Consider the following 20,543-nt stretch of genomic DNA (forward strand, 5'->3'; position numbering starts at 1 on the left):
AATATCTCCCTATTAATAATTCACATGTGCAGGAGGAAAAAGTTCTGAGAGTAAATATGTATGTTGGTTCCAATCCAAGAACCATATATATCGTATGTGCAGTAATAAGAGTACTCGATGATACTAATAAGAGGTTTAAATCAATAATATATAAAAGATTTGTTTATTTCATTGGACGTCGATCGGGGAACGTCATCAAAAACACATCATTTATCCATCCATATCATTGTTTTCTGCCCATTACCAATAATAGACTTCATAATTAAACCCAACTCTAAAGAGATCCATTTCATGCATTATTATTATATTTCGCCAAGCATATGAAGGTCTTTGTGCCCATTTTTGCCTCCATAAAATCCTTACTGGAAAAACACCTAGCTTAGTTTGTACACTCTTGATAATATAGAGAACTCGGCACAAAAAGCAGTAACCTTCAGGCTTGTTTAGCGAGTAATGCCCGATTGCTAATGTCACAGAAACCTAAACCACCCTCTTTAGATTGACACATCTTTTTCCATGAAACCAAATACATCTTAATTCTTTTTTTCCTACTCTTGAGTTCCACCAAAAATTCGTCACTGCACTTGTTATGTATATCTCTTTCTTGAACTCCTGCAACAGGGTTTCAAGATCGGGCTTGAGATCTTCCGAGTCCATGTCTTCATCTTCTGAGTCCATGTCTTCATTCTCAAGTCAGGCTTCTTGATCTATTTTCTTGGAGTTCCTTATCTAGGCGTTCAGCTGTTGCTACCGCTTCTATCTCGCTCCCGTAGCAAACTCTCAATCTTGGCACAAATACCAAAAAATTGCATTCTAAACAAAATTATACATCAAAAACGTAAGCCGAATTCATAATATTGATTTGCATTCTAAACCTGCATTTAATACAAACCATACAAGGTTTAATGATCTACACAGCCCACATAAAAGCCTAAAACCGAAGATAACTAAAATACAGTATACATACACGAGTTTGCTTAGGGAGCAAACTCAAAGCAACGAGAGGAAACAATCTTTCTTTCAAAAGACATACTCATAAAGTGGACTAAAATCTTGGACCATTATCTCGTGTGCCCTTTGACCAAAAGTCTTATTCGCTGCTACCCTCCACTATTCTAATTACCCTTTGACAATTTGTTGACCAATTTTGTATCATTTTTGCCCCTAAAAAATAATAAATAAATTAAATAAAAGAGAAAAGGAAAAGCATGTGTGGAGCCCACCAACTCCAATCGGGACCGACCCCATCAGCATCCTCCCCTCCAATCGGAATTTCCCTCTTTCCACTCTCTATTGGACGTCCCTCTCTATTTCACATGATTCAATTAGAGCTCGGACCCTATCCTAAAGCAGAAGATTGAAGCTGAGGTGATTTGTTATCCTTTTTGTTTTCAGTATACTTATTTATAGTATATAAAAAGTGGTTGTTGTTGTGTTATTCGTCCTTAAACAAACAATTAGGGTATATTGTGTGGATATTTAGGAATAAGATTTAGCTTGAATGCTGATAGGATTTATTCTCATTTGTAATAATAGTCGATATGGGTTAAATTTGGTTAATACTACGTGAATTTATACAGTTCAATCGAGCTGAATCATAAAGATTTTTTCTGAAATTAGTAGTTTCGATGTAGTACAGCTGGTAGATTTGGTACAACTTATAAGGGTACAACTGTTATTACTTGGTATACATGATACGGGTACAACTAATATGACTGGGTATACTAGATATGGGTACAGCTGGTAATACTTGGTATACCTGATACAGGTACAACTGGTAATACTTGGTATACCTAATACGAGTACAAATGGTATAACTTTGGTACAACTTGGTAATACTAATTACATGACAGAGATGGTAATGTGATCTTTTATTGTATTTCAGGTAACAATGAATAATAATCGTCGGATCATCATTATTTATGATTATGGGGGACATTATGCAACGACCGGAAATGAACTAAGATGGAAATCAAGAGGAAAAGTTCATCAATCTCTTAGAATGAAGACATCTATTGAGGAGGTCACTTATTCTGCATTGGTGAAGAAAATATGTAGAAAGGCAAGGGTTGATGAAGATATGATTGAACTGAAACTGAGCTACGTTCCAGAATTAGTGGATCCTAAGAAACCGATATATATACATGATGATGAAGATGTGATGTGTTATTTGGAAATGAATCAAGATAAATTCCAAGTTTTACATGTGGAAGTCGTGAATGATGTTGAAATAAATCAGGAGCATGAGCAAAGTCGAGGAAGTGTAGGTTGTGCACTTAATGAGGAGTTGATTTCAAGTAGTAGAGCAACAGATGGAAACATGATTTGTGAAAGTGAGCCGTCTGAACGTCATGAGATGGTGGACAATAGTGATGGGCAAGGGATCATGACTCTTTATGAAGAACAGTCTGAAGAACGAGTAATAGTAGATAATGGTGATATGCTTGAAGGTGTTGAGGTCACACCAGTTGTAAAACGTGAATGGGAAGATGGTATGAATTTGATTATTCGTCAAGAATTTGAAAACAAGCAAGCAATTAAGGATTTAGTTGAAAAAGCTGCACATAAGAACTGTTTTGAGTTTGTTATTAAGAAGTCGGATACTATGTTGTTTGTGGTTAAATGTTGTGAGTTTAAAAAGGGTTGCAAGTGGTCATTAAGAGCTGCAAGGAATGGGAATTCTGATAGTTTCTCGGTCAGAACTTATAACAAGATGCATACATGCTTACGGTCAGATACAAGTACAATGAGGAATAAAAGAAGAGGCACACCGCATTTAGTTGCATATGTTTTGCGTGAAGATTATCCATGTTTGATAGACACTCCAACACCCAAAAATCTCATCCCTTTGGTTCAATCAAGAGTTGGTGTTGTCATACTCAACCGCAAATAGAGGGAAAAAAACTAGCTGGATATGATCTTCGCGGAACTCTAGAGGATAGTTTTAAGTTGATGCATTGTTATATGCACATGTTGGAGAAGGTGAACCCAGGTACAGTTTATTATGTTGAATTGGATGAAGCTCAGAGGTTTAAGTACTTATTCTTCGCCTTGGGAGCGTGCACTGAAGGCTTCAAAGCTATGAGAAAGGTGATCATTGTTGATGCAACGAGTATTAAAAATGTATATGGTGGAGTACTACTTGTGGCTTCAGCTCAAGATCCGGATCATCACCATTATCCGGTTGCATTTGGTGTAGTTGATGGTGAGAAAGATCAAGTTGGACTTGGTTTTTTAGCAAGTTGAAGACAGTTGTACCAGATTGTCCTGAACTGGTCTTTTGTTCTGATAGAAATTCCAGCCTAATAAAGTCAATAAGTACGGTCTACCCGTTGGCTCACCATGGGAATTGTATTTATCACTTGTCCCAAAATGTTAAACTGAGTTGCAAAAACGTGAACAGGGATTTAGTGGCGACCAGGTTTATGGAATGTGCTAAGGCTTACACAGAGCCTGAATTTGAGAAACTCTATGCTGATTTTATTTTGAGGTATCCAGCTGCAGGAACTTATCTTGATGAACATGTAGGACAACAAAAATGGGCTCGATGTTACTTTCCAGGAGCTAGATACAACATAGACATGACAAATACAGTTGAATCTATCAATGGTGTCTTCAAAAACGCAAGGGGATACATGCTATTACCAATGATTGATGCGATTGTTGCTAAAGTGGGTGAATGGTTTAACAAATACAGGAAGATAGCCATAGAGACGCCAAGTGAGCAGAAATTGGTCCCTTATGTTGAGTCATTGATGCACACAAGGTGTTCAGAAGCAAAGCTCTTACCGGTTATTGAACTAAACAGTTATTTTCTGGAATATAGTGTTACTGGAGTTGATGGTAGTAGTTATGTGGTTGATCTGAGAAGTAAAACTTGCTACTGCAAACATTTTGATATTGACAAGTATCCGTGTGTGCATGCTATTGTTGCTGCCATAGAAGCAACAAGGAACGCAGGAAATGAGATCCAATTGCATGAGTTGTGTAGCAAGTATTATTGGATGGAGCAGTGGGTATTAGGTTATTCAAGGACGATATATCCAGTTCCTATTATGTCAATGTGGATGGTTCCTGATGATGTACGTGCTAAGACAGTTCTTCCCAAGTTTTATGTCATAAAAAGAGGAAGAAAACAAACAAAAAGGATTCTGTCAACTGGAGAACATGGACGCAAGAAAAAGAAAAATTCGAATAGGAGTTGGTTTGATAGTGAGGGTTCTCGGGCATAATTGTTTTTTTTAAGTAGTATCTTGTTTGGACAACTAAGTAAGCCTTTTTTCTTTATGGTACAACTTGAACAAATTGAATTTGTTTTATGTTATATTAATATGCGGTGATTTGTTTATGAATTAGTAGCAAATATAATATAAGTCTTACTTAAAAAGAACAGCATTATTAGTTGATTTATCAAAAAAAATAAGTACATATAATATAAGTCTTACTTAAAATACGTACTTATATAATATAAGTTTTACAATTATGATACTTGTAGAAAACTATCAACAAAAATAATTTAATAACAATACATAAAAATATTTACTTTAACATTTTCATAATAGAATTCATTGTATTCTAGATTTATCATGAAACACCTTATACTTTAAAAGTTACTTCCTCATTGTAAACTACATATAATTACAAAAGCTAGGAAATTTTTGTTTGACAACATATAATTGCATGTACATGTGCCAAATATACATTAATTAACTAAAACCATGTGTGCAACTAAAAATATTTAGATTTAAACATGGTATAACTAAATTTTTTTAAAAAATCAGAAGTGTACAACTTGGCACAATGGGTACAATTTCAAAAATAGGAACAACTTGTGCATTTTGACGGCTACACGTGTACAATTTGGCGGCTGGACAGGAATACATGAGGATCACGTGTTTGTTGTGTGAACCCAAATTATGGGCTCCAAACGATTATGGGCTCCAAATTTTGGTAATTTGAAATTTTGGTTGTGCAATTGGAGGGATAAAGGAATTAAGGACTCCAAACGATTTATAAAAAAAATCCAAAACGATTAACGAAAAAAAAAATCCTCTCCTCCTAAGTTTTAGGTTTTGCGATTTCTGGAGAGCTAAGTCATCGGAAATGAGCAACGACTCTGGAGCATCGGAGATCTCATGTGGTAATTCCTCTAACCGAGCAAGATTTCCTGGCATTAAGAAAAAGTGTCATTGTGGCTCGACAATTGTTGAGATAATCTCTCGATCCACTGCAAACCCCTACCGTCGCTACTACCGTTGTGCGTATGCATCACAGAGAAGGGTAAACACGTTCTCCCTAAATTTCTTGGATTAACAATTGTTCCAATTAATTCATCAATTGGTATTTTTGCAATTTCTGAATGTAGCTGGTGAACGATACCCATGTCTTTAAATGGGTTGACGAAGCATTGGTTGATGAGGTACAACAATTGGATTTTCAAGTGGGTGTTCTCGAAGAAGAAGTTAGCCTGATGAAGTTAGATAGGATGAGAGATATGAAGGAAATTAGAAAAACGTGTCTACTCATTTTCTGTGGATGTCTGCTAATCGTAGGTTTTGGAATTTGGTACAACTAAGTAAAACTTGTACTTTCTACTAGTACAACTAAGTATAACTTGTTCTTTGTACTAGTACAACTAAGTCAAAACTTGTCTTTGCATTATCTATTGTTTCTTATTTTCTAAATTTCATAATTTATTGAAGACAACAATCCCAAAAAAACACATCCCATGAACAAAGAGTTCACATATAAAATGACTCAAACAAGTTGTACATAAAACATAATTAAACATTCCGACCAAGTTGTACATAAAAAACATAGTTGTGCCGACCAAGTTGTACAAAAAAACATAGTTGTACCGACCAAATTGTACTTAAAAAAACGTAGTTGTACCAAGTTAAACATTCCGAGTACTTAACAAAAGAGTTCAAATAAATTGACTCAATGCAGATTAATTTTTGCCACTCTTCTGCCTTGTGACAACGGGACTACTCCTCATGACAATGGTTGATCCCTTCCCCTTCTTGCTTATAATCTTCACCTTTTTACCTAGTTGAGCCTCTGCTACAACGTCTTCTCCATGTTCTTCTTCTTCTCTTGTTCTTTTTTTTTTCAATGGTATCTCACTAGACCTTTCGTGCTTCCTTCACCATGTTCCTCTTGGGCCACATCCTTCTCAGTTGCCTTTTCAGCTTTCTCCTTCTCAGCATTTTCTTTTTCCACTTTCTCCTTCTCGGCTATCTCCTTCTCCGCATGTTCTTTCTCAGCTTGTTCCTTCTCGGCTTTGTCCTTCTCCGTCTGTTCCTTAACAGCTTGTTCCTTATTAGCTAGTTCCTTCTCAGCTTTCTCCTTCTCAGCATTCTCCTTCTCTGCATGTTCTTTCACAGCTTAGCTTGTTCCTTCTCAGATTGGTCCTCATCATTCTCAGGTTGCTCATTCTCAGTATTCTCAAAGATAGGTTGCTCCTTCTCAATTTGCTCATTCTCAGCATTCTCCTGAGAATGGTCTTCATTCTCAACACTCTCATAATGGTCTTCAATGTCAACATTCTCAACTCCCTTCTCAGAGCCAAGTTGTTCATTCTCAGACCCAAGTTGTCCCTTTTCAGACTCAAGCTGTTCCTTCCCAGACCCAAGTTGTCCCTTTTCAGACTCAAGCTGTTCCTTCCCAGACCCAAGTTGTACGATCTCACTCTCAGGTTGTACCTTATCCATCACATATAATTCCACAGATTTGACCCTAGCATCAAGGACATTAAATTTGTCAGCTATATCTTTAAACCCTTTGTTCACATGATCTTCTAGCTGAAGCAAGCTTGCTGCAAGTTTTGACAAATTCTCTGGAGCCACATCAACAGGATTCACATCATCTTGATCAACATCATCATGATCCACATCATCCTGATCAATATCATCAGGTTCCACATCATCATGATCCGCATCATATACCCGGGCCGATATATCTAGGTTGTAAAGCTCTTCAAACCATATTGGCTTCCCTTTTCAACTAAACGCTTGTTCCAACCATCAACAACTGGATCATCCTCATCATTCCATCCACCATCTTCATCCATGATACGACTTAAAAGGCGTACCTCCCGAGTAGTTGGAGCTATGATACTATGAATCTCCTGAGAATAGAAAGAAATATATAAAAAAAAACAATTTCAATCAACTCAAATGATACAAAATAATGAATATGATAAGTAATTCACTTTATCATGGTTTCTAACCTTAGTTGTCCCAAGTTGGTCATAAATTTCCTTCAAAGACCAACCTTTCTTTTTACTTGGTTTATACTTCATCTTGCACATCCGAGGACAATTACGATGTGCATCACTAACAACTTTTCAGAAATTGTTCTTTAGAACAGGAATTGCTTCAAACGCCAGAAACTACACACAAAACAAAAACATTCAATACTTATTTCGATCCTCCAATTATACCAAGTTGTACATTTAAAAATCTATTTACCTCCAAAGGAATTATGAAACTAGGAAAGACCCACTGTTTACCCAAAGCTCCACCAAAGTGGCCCATCATATGAAAGATGTCTTTCATGTTCTCATCAAACGCCAATCGACCCCAAGGGAAGGTTTTACACATTTCAAGATCATCCACGATTCTAAGAAAGAAAGGCTCCACAGAGGTTCCTTTCTTCCCTCCTTTTTCTTCCCTATGATGACGCTACTTAAGAAATACAATAATGCCATCTTCAAACGATCTGTAGAAGGTTTCCTCATGGATAGTAGCTTGGCTTTGACATCTTCATGTTTTATTGTTGATCCAACCTCAAAGTACTGCCCAACAAAGGTTAAACTGCCCAAACCTTCCTTGAAACGTGGATACTCATGACAATATAACCCAGAAATGATTGCCATTTCTCTGAGAGAATACCGGATGGGTACACCTTTGACCATGAACCAACATTCATTTTTCTTTTCCAAACGCACCATGCGAAGCAAGAGCATCCACATACCCATCAACTTATGATTGGAGTCTTTGGGCATATGAAAGAAATGCTTGAACTGTGGGTACAATAGGAACCAATCCAACTCGTCTTGTTGTAGATGACTTCCCAATAATTTCACCGCCTTTCAAATAAAACACTTTCCAGACAACTTGAAAGGCTTCATATACTCGGTGTAATCGAAGTACCTATTTAGAGGTTGCATTACTTCGACATCATCCTCAGATTCCTGCAAACAAACATATCTAGTTATACCAAGTTTTACTAAGTTATGCTTTAAAAAAATGAATTTCATATATCCAGTTTCTACTTAATTGTTCCTAATTGTTCAAAGTTTAGATACATACCGACGAATCCCTATCATTTGACTCAGTTTTATCTGAATCACCTTCGGAATCATCTCCACAAGTCTCGTTTTCTTCTTCACAAGTCTCTTCTTCTTCTTCACGAGTCTCTTCTTCTTGTACGTGCCATTGCGATTCTTCCACAAACAAAAAAAAGAAGAAAACAAACCCGATTAACAATTCCATTCGAATTCTAATCTACTTACCCAACATTCACAAAATTGACAAATTCAATTTATCCAATATTCAATTGTTTTCAACATAAAATTGAAAAAACACAAACAAAATTCGACTTACCCAGACTTGAGTTATCCTTAGTTGTACTAACACTGAAGGGAGAAGAAGAATTTTACTTAATGCGATTTTGAAACTGTCTTCGTTCGGACTAGGGTTTAAAGGGGAAGAAAAAAAAGTCCGAATTTTGTGAGTTTCGATGGATGAGAGACATGAGATGGGTGGTTATAGTTGGTTGGGTATGTAATTTAGAAAAAAGGTAAAGGGTTAATAGTCTTTACCCATTATTTTTATTTTTTAAAATTATTAAATAAATTCGATTTTGGTCAAAGGAGAAAATAGAATACAATTTTGGGTCAAAAGATACTAAAGAATGAAGCCTGACTTCAGATCTATTTTCTCGGAGTTCCTTATCTAGGCGTTCAACTGTTGCTACCGCTTCTATCTCGCTCCCGCAGCAAACTCTCAATCTTGGCACGAATACCAAAAATTTGCATTCTAAACAAAATTATACATCAAGTACGTAAGCCGAATTCATAATATTGATTTGCATTCTAAACCTGCATTTAATACAAACCATACAGGGTTTAATGATATACACAGCCCACATAAAAGCCTAAAACCGAAGATAACTAAAATACAGTATACATACAGGAGTTTGCTTAGGGAGCAAACTCAAAGCAACGAGAGGAAACAATCTTTCTTTCAGAAGACATACTCATAAAGTCTCACAATATATATTTCTGAACCTGTGGTTTTAATCCTACAATTGAATAACTCAGAAACCTGAGGCTCCACATCGTCAGCGGTTTCTGGGTATAAATAATACTTCAGAGAGGTGTAGACGCCGCTTTGTCAATGTAAGCCTCAGCTTCTTCTGCAGAGAATCTTCCTCCTTCCACAAGGCCCCTTATGAAAGTGTTGGCATAGGCTTTTGCAGGAGGTCTTAGAGGGATCTCACCGGATTTGAACTTCTCAAACACAGAAAGCGTGCAACTGCAAACAAAAAAGTTATTGAGAAATTAAACCGCAGGAAAAAAATGAGGTTAGTCGAGATTATTCGTCTCGCAGCAAAAGTGAAAAGAATAATGAAAACTTACGTCATTGTAAGTATAGGAATGTCGCATTCTTTCCCCAAGCAGACAACAGATCCATACCAACTATTCTGTAAACAATGTGTATAAGTGTGATTATTACATGTTTCCATTAGTGTATCAATCAACATTTATCCTCTGACTAACCGAAACAGCTTCAGGTATTATGGCGCTTTTGTTCTCTGCTAACTGCAGAGCAGCTAGATCAATGACTGGCAAATCAGTATCTACATTCAAACCATTTTCTTGACACAGAACGTCGTTGAACTGCTCAAGCCTGTTCAAGACAAAAAACACAGTGAATAAGTAGAAAAGTTCACCAAATGAATTACATATGGAAAGTGGAAACTGAGATGAAGAGTGGTAAAACTTAACGTGATTCTGTACAAACACATGTGAATTTGATCATTGTGATTAGCAAGGGGATTGGCGAAACCAACTCCGCCTACACCCCAGCTAGCTGAAGATTCACGGCCAAAGAACAATCTATGTGGAAATGTTTTCCACACTATTTCCTTTGGTGGACTTTTATCCATTGAACCAACACATGCCTTTTTCATTCCATCGACCTGAAAATAAATACAGACAGCCATATATGTGTCAGTTAAGACCAAAGCTCAGACCCAACCCCAAAATAAACAAAACAAAACAGGGTCACTTACCTGTCCCCCTTGAATATAGCAAAGAAACCTTGGTTTCCACATGTTGGATCCAAAAGAAGCATACCAAACGTCAACCTTTGCAAGATCAGCTCTCCAAGATGTACGTGCAGTATCTACTTGGTGGTTTTCAATGCTGAGTTTCGACATCTGATCCAGGAGTCCTTGGGCGTCGTCTTCAGTTTCAGAGTCGGAGCTTGAGATAAGGATAATCTATAATGAACAAACAAAAGAAATTCTGTGATAAGAAAGAAATACAGAAACTGTCTCTAAAAAAGAAGATTAAGCAGAGGAAATTTAGTAAAGAGGCAAAAAAGTTAAGAAGTGGTTGCTAAGTGATAAAAAAGTGAGGTTTTCGGAAATCCGATCTGGCAAGGAAACGCTTTCTGATTAACGATGAAAATGGAAATGATTGACAAAAAGAAGGGTGCCCAACTGGAGTAGGAACTTTCTGATTAATCAGCTTCCACGATAATTCATCTGCAAGTGAAGGCCAATATGCGCATAGCCTTTTGCGTACCTAAACCCACAAGAAACAGATCAGTTTTTTCTACTAGAAACATAGGCACTATAGAATATATATGACCGAAAATATAGCTGGAAAGAGAAATAAAGTTGTTTCAGATTGTGAAAGCAGAAAGTAAGAAGACTAAGAAGATAGGATGGTATAGAGGCATACCGCTTGTATCACACGCCATGTAGACTCGAATGGGTATGCTTCAGAAGAAGCTTGAATTTCTTTGTCTTCAAGCAAAACTTGGACACATGCAAGTGAAGACTTTGCAATTGAGTCAAGATTGTACCCTCCCTCTAATGCCATCACAATCTTTCCATGTGCAAACTCCATCAGCTGAGAGAACATTGGTGAAACACAGAATGATATCAAATACAAGTACGTAGCTCAGGAATAAACAACCAGCTAAACCAAGAAGTGTTATTTTCAGTGCTGGAGACCCGTGAAACGCATATAAAAACAATGAAAAAAAGAGGGAGTTCAGTTCAACACCAACCTTCTTCAACATAACTGAATATCCATATGGTGTCACGCGACAGCCTCCGAGGGGATCACCAATAGCTGTTAAGAGGAGTTTGAAAAGGTTACACAACTCTGAACGTAACAAAGTCTTGAATAAGAAACTGCTTAAAACTATATTTACCTGCATCAAATCCAGCTGAGAGCAAAATAATATCAGGGTTAAATTCCCTCGCCACAGGAATCAAGATATGGTCCCATGCGGCAAGATAATCTGCATCTCCACATCGACCTTGATCCCATGGAACGTTTATGTTAAACCCTTCACCTAGACCTTCCCCAACCATGTCATAATCTCCATCATCCCCTGCTGGATAGAAACTTCCATACTCATGCCTAACCACAAATGCGTTCCAGTTACTTTCCAAGTACAAAAATCAATAGAAATCAAGTGAAAAGGTAACAGAGTCGAAAATTGGCTCCTTAAATCATTACAGGCGGGTTCAAAAGAAGAGTAGACGAAGGTCACAATTACGTACCTATGAACAGAGAAAAATAGTACACGAGGATCTTTCCAGAACATCTTCTGTGTACCATTTCCGTGATGGACATCCCAATCAACAATCAGAATTTTGTTGACGCCTAGATCCGGCTGCATTCAAGAAAATCCAAAAGAACTATGTAACAGGCACACCAAAAGAATTTGAATGTAAGCAAGAGATATATAAGGACATCGCAAAAGTCAATAGAAGTCTTTACTCTTTCGTTTAGCAAATAACTAGCAGCAACAGCAACATTATTGAACAAACAAAAACCCATGGCTTCATCTGTCTCGGCATGGTGTCCAGGAGGCCTGACAATAGCAAAGCCAGAATCTAACTCTCCTTGTGCAACTTTCTCTGCCACCTGTTAATTTGCAAGAAACTAATATTACATATCAACAATCAAATCATTATAGCAGTTTTCTATCTTCCAGTAAGATAGTAACAAGTCATCTGTATGCATGTAGAGTTGTTTGTTACCTTAACAACAGATCCAGCAGCAAGATATGCGGCTTCAGATGAAGCTCCGTTGAGATAAATCGAATTCAACTGTGAAGCAATCTTGTTTCTCCGATAATCTTTCTGTTTTGTGCTAAGAGTCTTAACTAAATTAACATGGTCCTTTGTGTGAACCAATTGGAGATGCTTATCTTCTGCTTTGCTACTACCAAGAACCACACATCTGCAAAAAGGAAAAAAAAAAAAAAAAAACACAAATTGTGATGGATAGTTGGTATTGGATACACACCCGAAAGACTAAATTCCACCTTGTTAACTAATGAGCTGCCAGATTACTCTGATGAGCTATGATGAAACACACCTATATAGAATCAAATTCAGCAGCATACGAACGATTTGACAATATTCAAATTCAGATAGTTAAATGTCATTACCAAACAAGAAATAACAGATTGGAATCAGAAATTACCCAATTTGACTAAGATTGAGCATTTTTTTTCTAGGGCTTTATTAATCAAACAAACAACAGAGCCGGCACAAGAAGAGAGAGAGAAAAAAGGATGAACCTTTGAGAAACTCCGGCGAGCTGAAGCATCTCCCATATAACTCTGATGCGATCGGGACACTCAGGGTGATCCTCGCCGTCAGGTGTGTCGTGTTTACACATCGTCTCGTCGTAAATAAGACCCACCTTTCGCTCGACTTTACCGTCACAATCTCCGTAATTGATGCCGGAAGATTCTCCGGCCATGGCCATATCAGGGAGATGTGACAGTCTTATCGTTCGACGACGATAAGAGAGAAGAAGGTGAATGGTATAAATCTTTTTTTTGCTCTCTCACTCTGAAAAGCTTCAAAGTATTTTGTTTATATTTTTTTTTTTTGGAGGTTTGACTATTTTGGAGATCCTTTGGTGGGAAACTTATCTCAACCAAAGAACATCTGACACGGCACATTTTTCTAGAAGAACCAAACCGGAATTGATCGACCAATTATTGAACCAAACCTTTAGTATTCCAACATCTTAAAATGATACTATTGTTTTGACTTTCTCTGTTACTGTTGTTCTTCAAGATCTCTCGTTACTTGTCAAGTAAAACATTGTTTGGTTACAATCACCAAAAAGGTCGTGTGGTTACAATGAAACTCCACAGTTGTTACAAAATCGAGATATGTGTTTTATTATGATGCTTAGTGTTTTATTATGAGTCGTTGCGCCGGACCCTTTTCCGGTTCTTACGCTTAGTGCTTACTGTGACTGCTGGGGAAGAGGCGTCTTCACGAGTCACCACAGGTGGGCGATGGCTAGCAAGAACATCGTTCCAGCTCTTCTCATACACTTCTACAGAGGGGTAAACGTCGCTCTGCCCGACCTTATCAAGAAACGCGCGAAGGTTGTGGTATTTTTCTGCTGCGACCTCAAGCTCCCAACCTAGTAGAGTACCCTGCCTCTCCCATCGACGATACACTTGGTACTGATTGGTGATACCTGATGCGATGGTGGCAAGAATCCCCACTTGCTTTAAGTTTTTAATGCTTGTTATCCAATTCTCTCTAATACGTTCCCAGGTTTTCTTGAAGTCCTCAAGGCTTTGGAGATCTTCCGAGTCCGTGTCTTCATTGAACTCCTGAGACATGGGTTCGAGCTTGTCCGAGTCCATGTCTTCATTGGACTCGTGAGATCCATTCCCAACTCGGTTTCTTAACCTATCATCTTGGAGTTCCTTATCTAGATGTTCAGCTTTTACTACTGCCTCATCTCGCTCCTGCACCAAACTTCCTATTTTAGCACGAAGACCACGAATATCATCCTCCCGAGCCCGAACCAACATTAGCCGCGCTTTCTCTTTTGTTTCTAGCTCCTTCTTTTTGGCCTTTAACTCTTTTCTACTTGCCTCCAGTTCTCCATCTCGAGCAGCCAATAGAGACTTCAACTCTTCCACTTCACGGCGAAAGAGAGCGTCAGCTGAGTTTCTTTCTGCACTGAGGTTCTTTAAATTCTCATTAGACGCCATCAACGCGTCAGAAGCAGCAGAACATTTGTACCTCAACTCCCTATTCTCTTGAGCAAGGTGATCAAACATCAAAATTGCCTAAAAGGGATGCAAAGAAAATTAATCAATCCCAGGAAGATAAAACAACAAGTTGAGGCAGAGGAAGACTGAAACTTGACTTACCTTTAAGGAACTTTCTTTGCCGAAAGCGATGCGTTCCTCGAATTCCATACCCTTCAGCTCTTCGTGAAAAGACGGGAGAACCTTGTCCACCATAACATCCTCCATCTCTGAGAACCGATAGCTTAAGGTCGAACCAGAAGCGGGAGCCTTTCTTTTTTTGGCGACAGAAAGATGTGAGTGGGGCAAAAGATGACTGGTGCTCTCTAAGGAGGGAAGCACGGTTAGGTTAGGACCTTCTGCCCTAGCGCCACTAACTGTAGATGATGGTAGACAAGAAGAAAGGTTCCCAACTGGAGTACGAGTTTTCTGATTAATCAGCTTCGACGATAATTTATCTGCAAGTGAAGGCCAATATGCACATAGTCGCTTGCGTACCTAAACCCACAAGAAACAGATGAGCTTTGTCAACTAGTAACATAGGCGCTACACAATACTTTGTGACAGAAAACTGAGCTTAAAAGAGAATCGTAGCCAATTCATACAAAGATTGTTTCAGATTGTCTAATGAGAAAGTTAGAAAACAGGATGATATAGAGCCATACCGCTTGTATAACACGCCATGTAGATTCTAATGGATATGCTCCAGAAGACCATTGAGTTGTTTTTTCTTCAAGCAAAACTTGGACACATGCGAGTGCAGACTTTGCCATTGACTCAAGATTGTACCCTCCCTCTAACGCTAGCACTATCTTTCCTTGTGCAAACTCCATCAGCTGAAAAAACATTGGTGAAACAAATTTTACGAGGTCAAATCCAAGTGTAGATTATGTAGCTTTGTTATTTCCAGTGGTGGAACACAAATACAAACAATGGAGAGTTCACTTAAACACTACCTTCTTCAACATAACTGAATATCCATATGGTGTAACACAACAACCCCCGAGCGGATCATTGATAGCTGTTAAGAGGAAGTTGAAAAGGTTACACGCCTCTTACCGTGGCATAGCCTTGAAATAAATGCTTAGACAATATATACCTGCATCAACTCCAGCTGAAACCAAAATGAAATCAGGATTAAATCCCTTCGCCACAGGAATCAAGATATGGTCCCATGCCGCAAGATAATCTGCATCTCCACATCCACCTTGTTCCCATGGAACGTTTATGTTAAACCCTTCACCTGGACCTTCCCCAACCATGTTATAATCCCCATCATCACCCGATGGATAAAAACTTCCATGGTCATGCCTAGCACAAATGCATTTCCAGTCACTTTAAACCTCAAGAAAGATCATGTGAGCTTGGAAAGAAGAGTAGACAGAGGGTGCAGATACATACCTATGAACAGAGAATACTAGTACGTGGGGATCTTTCCAGAACATCTTCTGTGTACCATTTCCGTGATGGATATCCCAATCAACAATCAGAATTTTCTTGATACCTAGATCCGGCTGCATTAGTTTAAAGCAAAAGAACATGAGAATAAACACAACAAAGGAATGTGACTAAAGAAGTACTTACTCTTTGGTTTAGTAAATAACTAGCAGCAACGGCAACATTGTTGAATAGACAAAAACCCATGGCTTCATCTGCCTCAGCATGGTGTCCTGGGGGCCTGACAATAGCAAAGCCAGAATCTAACTCTCCTTCTGCAACTTTCTCTGCCACCTGTTAAGTTGCAAGAAAGTAATATTACATATCATCAATCAAATCATTATAGCAGATAGGAACAAGTGATCTGTATCTGTATGCATCTAGTTTTGTTTGTTACCTTAACAACAGATCCAGCAGCAAGATATGCGGCTTCAGATGAACCTCTATTCATATATATCGAATCCAACTGTGAAGCAATCTTGTCTCTCCGAGAATCTCTCTGTTTTGTGCTAATATTCTTCACTAAGTTAACATGTTTCTTTGTGTGAACCAATTTAAGATGCTTGTCTTCCGCTTTGGTACCACCAAGAACCATACATCTGCAAAAGGAGAGACCAACATTGTCCGTACAGAGAATGCAAAAAAATCAACAAAATCCAAGAACAGATCTTGATAAGTACACTCCCGAGAGACTATATTGCACCTTCCGACTCTAATTGATAGACTTTATGAGTGAAAACAAAAAAGAAAGGAATAGAAACTTTCTTCACATAAGTCAAAACTAAAACCGCCAATAACCTTAAGTAAAAGACAAATATTATTATGAAGAATTTCAAGTAAAAGAGAATAAAAACACCTATACTATATATAGAACACAATTCTAGTCCATTATATGAAATACACAATTCAAGATTTAGAAAAATACCAACTTTGGCAAAGTTTCAGCATTTTCTAGGGCTTAATCGCCAAAAAAAGACAACAAAATCGCAGGAGAAGAGGAAAAGTATGAACCTTTGAGTGACTCCGGCGAGCTGAAGCTTTTCCCAGATAACTCTGATGCGGTCGGGACACTCTACGTGAACCTCACCGTCTGGTGTGTCGTGTTTGCACATCGTCTCGTCGTAAACAAGACCCAATTTTCGCTGGATTTTCCCGGCGGCTTTACCGTCGCAGTCCTTGCCGGAAGATTCGCCGGCCATTGTTATCTTAGATAGATGTGACAGTCTAATTTTTCGAAGAGCAGTGAGGGAAGGTAGAGGGTCAAGAAGCAGCAAAAACAAAACACTCTGAACTCTGAAGCTATTTAATTATTTTTAATAAATATTTTTTCGAGTTTTGTTTATTTAAGAGCCTCTTTGGAGGGAAACTGGGAAACCTAGCAACTCGACCAATCGAAGTCTGACACCTCATAATCTACTAGAACCGATGACAGGTTAAACCGCAGTAACCAATTTTAAAAAGGGTTTGTTGGGGTTCTAGTACATTTATGAAACTTAATTATCAGTTTGATACATTCACTATTTACAATAGAAAAAACAGGATGGTGTGAGATAGATGTGAGTAAAAATAGAAATCAGAGTGGGACAGGGGTGATGGGGAGACATTACGGAAATGTTCTGGTTAATGGGTTTGGAAAGAAAGAGGAGAGAGGGAGAAAATAGAGAATAGAAGATAGAGGGATAGTGGTTTTTTATTATTTTTTTATATCTCATAACATTATTTTTTTTCTTCTCTTTTTCTTGATTTTTCAAATAATTGTTAATATAATTTTTTTAGAAAACTTTTTAGAGACAATTTGATATGAATTTTGTTTAATATTTTTTAAATATAATATATACCTATTTGTATCGGTACACCTTTTTAAGTGTACAAATATTTATACACAAGTGTACAGATATCTGTAAACATTATTAAGTGGACAGATGAATATTTACAAAATCATTGCAGTACAATTCAAACCATCCAGCATATTAAATGGATTCACACTGTCCAGCAATATTTGAGTACGGTTTAAACCATCCACAAATATGTGTACCGACATCTGTACACTTAATTATTTGTACAGACATATATACACTTAATAAAGTGTATAGACATCTGTACACTTAAAAATGTGTACGAATACAAAATATATATAATATATTTAAAAAATATTAAACAAAATTCATATCAAATTGTAAAGAAAAAAATATAGATTTTTTGTATCTAAGAAGTTTTCTAAAAAAATTATATTAACAATTATTTAAGAAATCAATAAATAATGAAAAAAAAAGGAGATACAATGGCATGAAAAAAAGACTGAGAAAATAGACCAACAGTAATCAATGTGGTTTTTTCTAATTATAATAGTAAATGTATCATCTTTTTAATTATGTTTGAAAAATGTATTATTTTGCCAAATAACTCTTTTAAAAAATTGGTGACCGGGCGTAAAAACTAAAGGGAAAATGTCATGAAAACCCACTTTGGGTGTGAGTTCTGTCACAAAAACCCACTTTCCACTCATGGTATACTTTCCCAAGTTTTTTGCTTATGTGTCCACTTTCCTTTTACATTTTTGCCCTTACTAACAACTTACCTCTCTTTCTCTCCTTCTTTTCTCTCTTTTTCTCTTCTTTTTTGTTGTTAACACTTTAACAAAGTAAAATATATTTATTTGTTATCATAAAAAAATTTTCTATTTATTTATATAAAATATGTTATGATTATATATTTTCTACATTTTAAGATACATATTGCTATATTTTTTATGAATTTTTAGATTATACAGTATCCATCAGTCGTTGAACATTTGTTCAATTATAAGTGGATAATCAATTGCAGTATTGTTAATAGATAGTTACTTGTGTTTATTCATACAAAATATACATACATAAATTTGGTTAGATCTTTATCCATAGCATATTATCCATAACACAACATAGACCAAATAAGTACAAAACCCTTTAATTCTAAATTTTAAATCCTAGAACATAAACCCTTGAACCTAAAACCAAAACTATTCACTTTTAAAAAAAAAACAAAGTTTAGTGGATAGAGAAACTGTGGATAGGTCTCCATGGATTTACAAAGCATATCTAGACATTAAGCTGAAGAATAGCAGTTGAATGGTGGCTATGGATGTGATCATGTGGATATTTTTTTTGTGGATACCAATGTAGACAGACCAAAGAATCATCATACAACATCCACACAATTAAATCCATAGACACCATGAGCTCCTTGCTTCATATTTTGTGTTGGTCCAGAAACATATACACTCATAAGTGGTTAATAAACAAAATAAAAATTAACAACATTGATTTATTTAGAACATTGAATATCAATCATGTGGATTAGTAGTTATGGATACTTATCTTATAATATCTTGCTCATTCTTTACATGAGCAGAAATTTGTCCAAGATAAATTAGCCACATAGATTTCTTTTAGCTAAATGTTTTTGTACTATTTTTCAGCTAGAAGTAGGTATATTAGAACTTAGAAGTGTCACTAGAAGCATACTACACAATAAACATGGTCATTATTAATCTCAAAGTCTATCCACCAAATTCTGACCACGTGGACAAGCAATCCAGATGAAATTTATTGACAAGTTTGTTGCATGTTCAAACATCACTATAGTTTAGCCACTTCGATGTCTTTTAGCCAAATGTTTTTGTACTATTTTTAAGCTAGAATTAGAGATATTAGAACTTAGAAGTGTCACTAGAAGCATACTACACAACAAACATGGTCATTATTAATCTCTAAGCCTATCCACCAAACTCTGACCACGTGGACAAACAATCCAGATGAAATTTATTGACAAGTTTGTTGCATGTTCAAACATCACCATAGTTTAGGGTTTAGACTTTAGATGGTATATAGATTCAATGTCTATGTTTTGAGTTCAAGTTGTATTGTCTAAGGTTCAAGGTGTAGGATTTAGGGGTTAAGGTTAAAAGTTTAGGTTTAGGTATGTGGATGATGTGTCTATATTTTTAATTCATGGTTTAGGATTTAGGGTTCAAGGTGTATGGTTTAGGGTTTAGGATTTAAGATTTAGGGTATAAGGTTTACGTTTTTGGGCTTATATGGATTTAGTGTCTATGTGGTGTTAGGATTTAATATTTAGGGTATAAGGTTAACATTTTTTTGTTTGTCAACAACTAAAGTTACTAAACTTAAAATTTAGTATGTTTATCACCAACTAAAGTTACTAAACCCTAAACCCTAAACCCTAAACCCTAAACTCTAAACCCTAAACCCTAAACCCTAAACCCTAAATCTAGGATTTAAAATTTAGAATTAAAGGGTTTTGTACTTATTTGGTCTATGTTGTGTTATGGATAATATGCTATGGATAAAGATCTAACCAAATTTATGTATGTATATTTTGTATGAATAAATACAAGTAATTATCTATTAACAATACTGCAATTGATTATCCACTTATAATTGAACAAATGTTCAACGACTGATGGATATTGTATAATCTAAAAATTCATAAAAAATATAGCAATATGTATCTTAAAATGTAGAAAATATATAATCATAACATATTTTATATAAATAAATAGAAAATTTGTTTTATGATAACAAATAAATATATTTTACTTTGTTAAAGTGTTAACAACAAAAAAAAAGAGAAAAAGAGAGAAAAGAAGGAGAGAAAGAGAGGTAAGTTGTTAGTAAGGGCAAAAATGTAAAAGGAAAGTGGACACATAAGCAAAAAACTTGGGAAAGTATACCATGAGTGGAAAGTGGGTTTTTGTGACAATATTTAGGAGAAAGTGGG

The 20,543-nt window shown here is 36.5% G+C and overlaps 2 protein-coding genes and 1 pseudogene across 2 annotated transcripts; 1 reads left to right on the plus strand and 2 right to left on the minus strand.

Annotated features, from left to right (window-relative positions):
• Window positions 1–2,176: 2,176 nt before the first annotated feature.
• On the plus strand, window positions 2,177–4,232 carry LOC147935562 (protein FAR-RED IMPAIRED RESPONSE 1-like; annotated as a pseudogene).
• A 4,847-nt stretch (window positions 4,233–9,079) lies between these two features.
• On the minus strand, window positions 9,080–13,185 carry LOC104726694 (histone deacetylase 5). Its single transcript, XM_087473358.1, has 13 exons — window positions 12,840–13,185; window positions 12,295–12,496; window positions 12,032–12,178; window positions 11,812–11,924; window positions 11,457–11,668; window positions 11,310–11,374; window positions 10,979–11,149; window positions 10,736–10,819; window positions 10,303–10,512; window positions 10,016–10,209; window positions 9,788–9,917; window positions 9,647–9,711; window positions 9,080–9,542 (listed from the first exon to the last, which is right to left on the minus strand). The coding sequence occupies exons 1-13, from the start codon at window positions 13,028–13,030 to the stop codon at window positions 9,377–9,379; spliced, it is 1,950 nt and encodes a 649-aa protein (XP_087329484.1). The 5' UTR covers window positions 13,031–13,185; the 3' UTR covers window positions 9,080–9,376.
• A 150-nt stretch (window positions 13,186–13,335) lies between these two features.
• On the minus strand, window positions 13,336–17,149 carry LOC104726696 (histone deacetylase 18-like). Its single transcript, XM_087473359.1, has 9 exons — window positions 16,776–17,149; window positions 16,162–16,363; window positions 15,912–16,058; window positions 15,729–15,841; window positions 15,427–15,638; window positions 15,284–15,348; window positions 14,993–15,163; window positions 14,451–14,825; window positions 13,336–14,366 (listed from the first exon to the last, which is right to left on the minus strand). The coding sequence occupies exons 1-9, from the start codon at window positions 16,961–16,963 to the stop codon at window positions 13,476–13,478; spliced, it is 2,364 nt and encodes a 787-aa protein (XP_087329485.1). The 5' UTR covers window positions 16,964–17,149; the 3' UTR covers window positions 13,336–13,475.
• Between the last annotated feature and the right edge of the window lie 3,394 nt (window positions 17,150–20,543).

This window comes from Camelina sativa, chromosome 11, assembly GCF_030686135.1.
Source record: "Camelina sativa cultivar CO46 ecotype springtype chromosome 11, ASM3068613v1".
NCBI classification, from domain to species: Eukaryota; Viridiplantae; Streptophyta; class Magnoliopsida; order Brassicales; family Brassicaceae; genus Camelina; species Camelina sativa.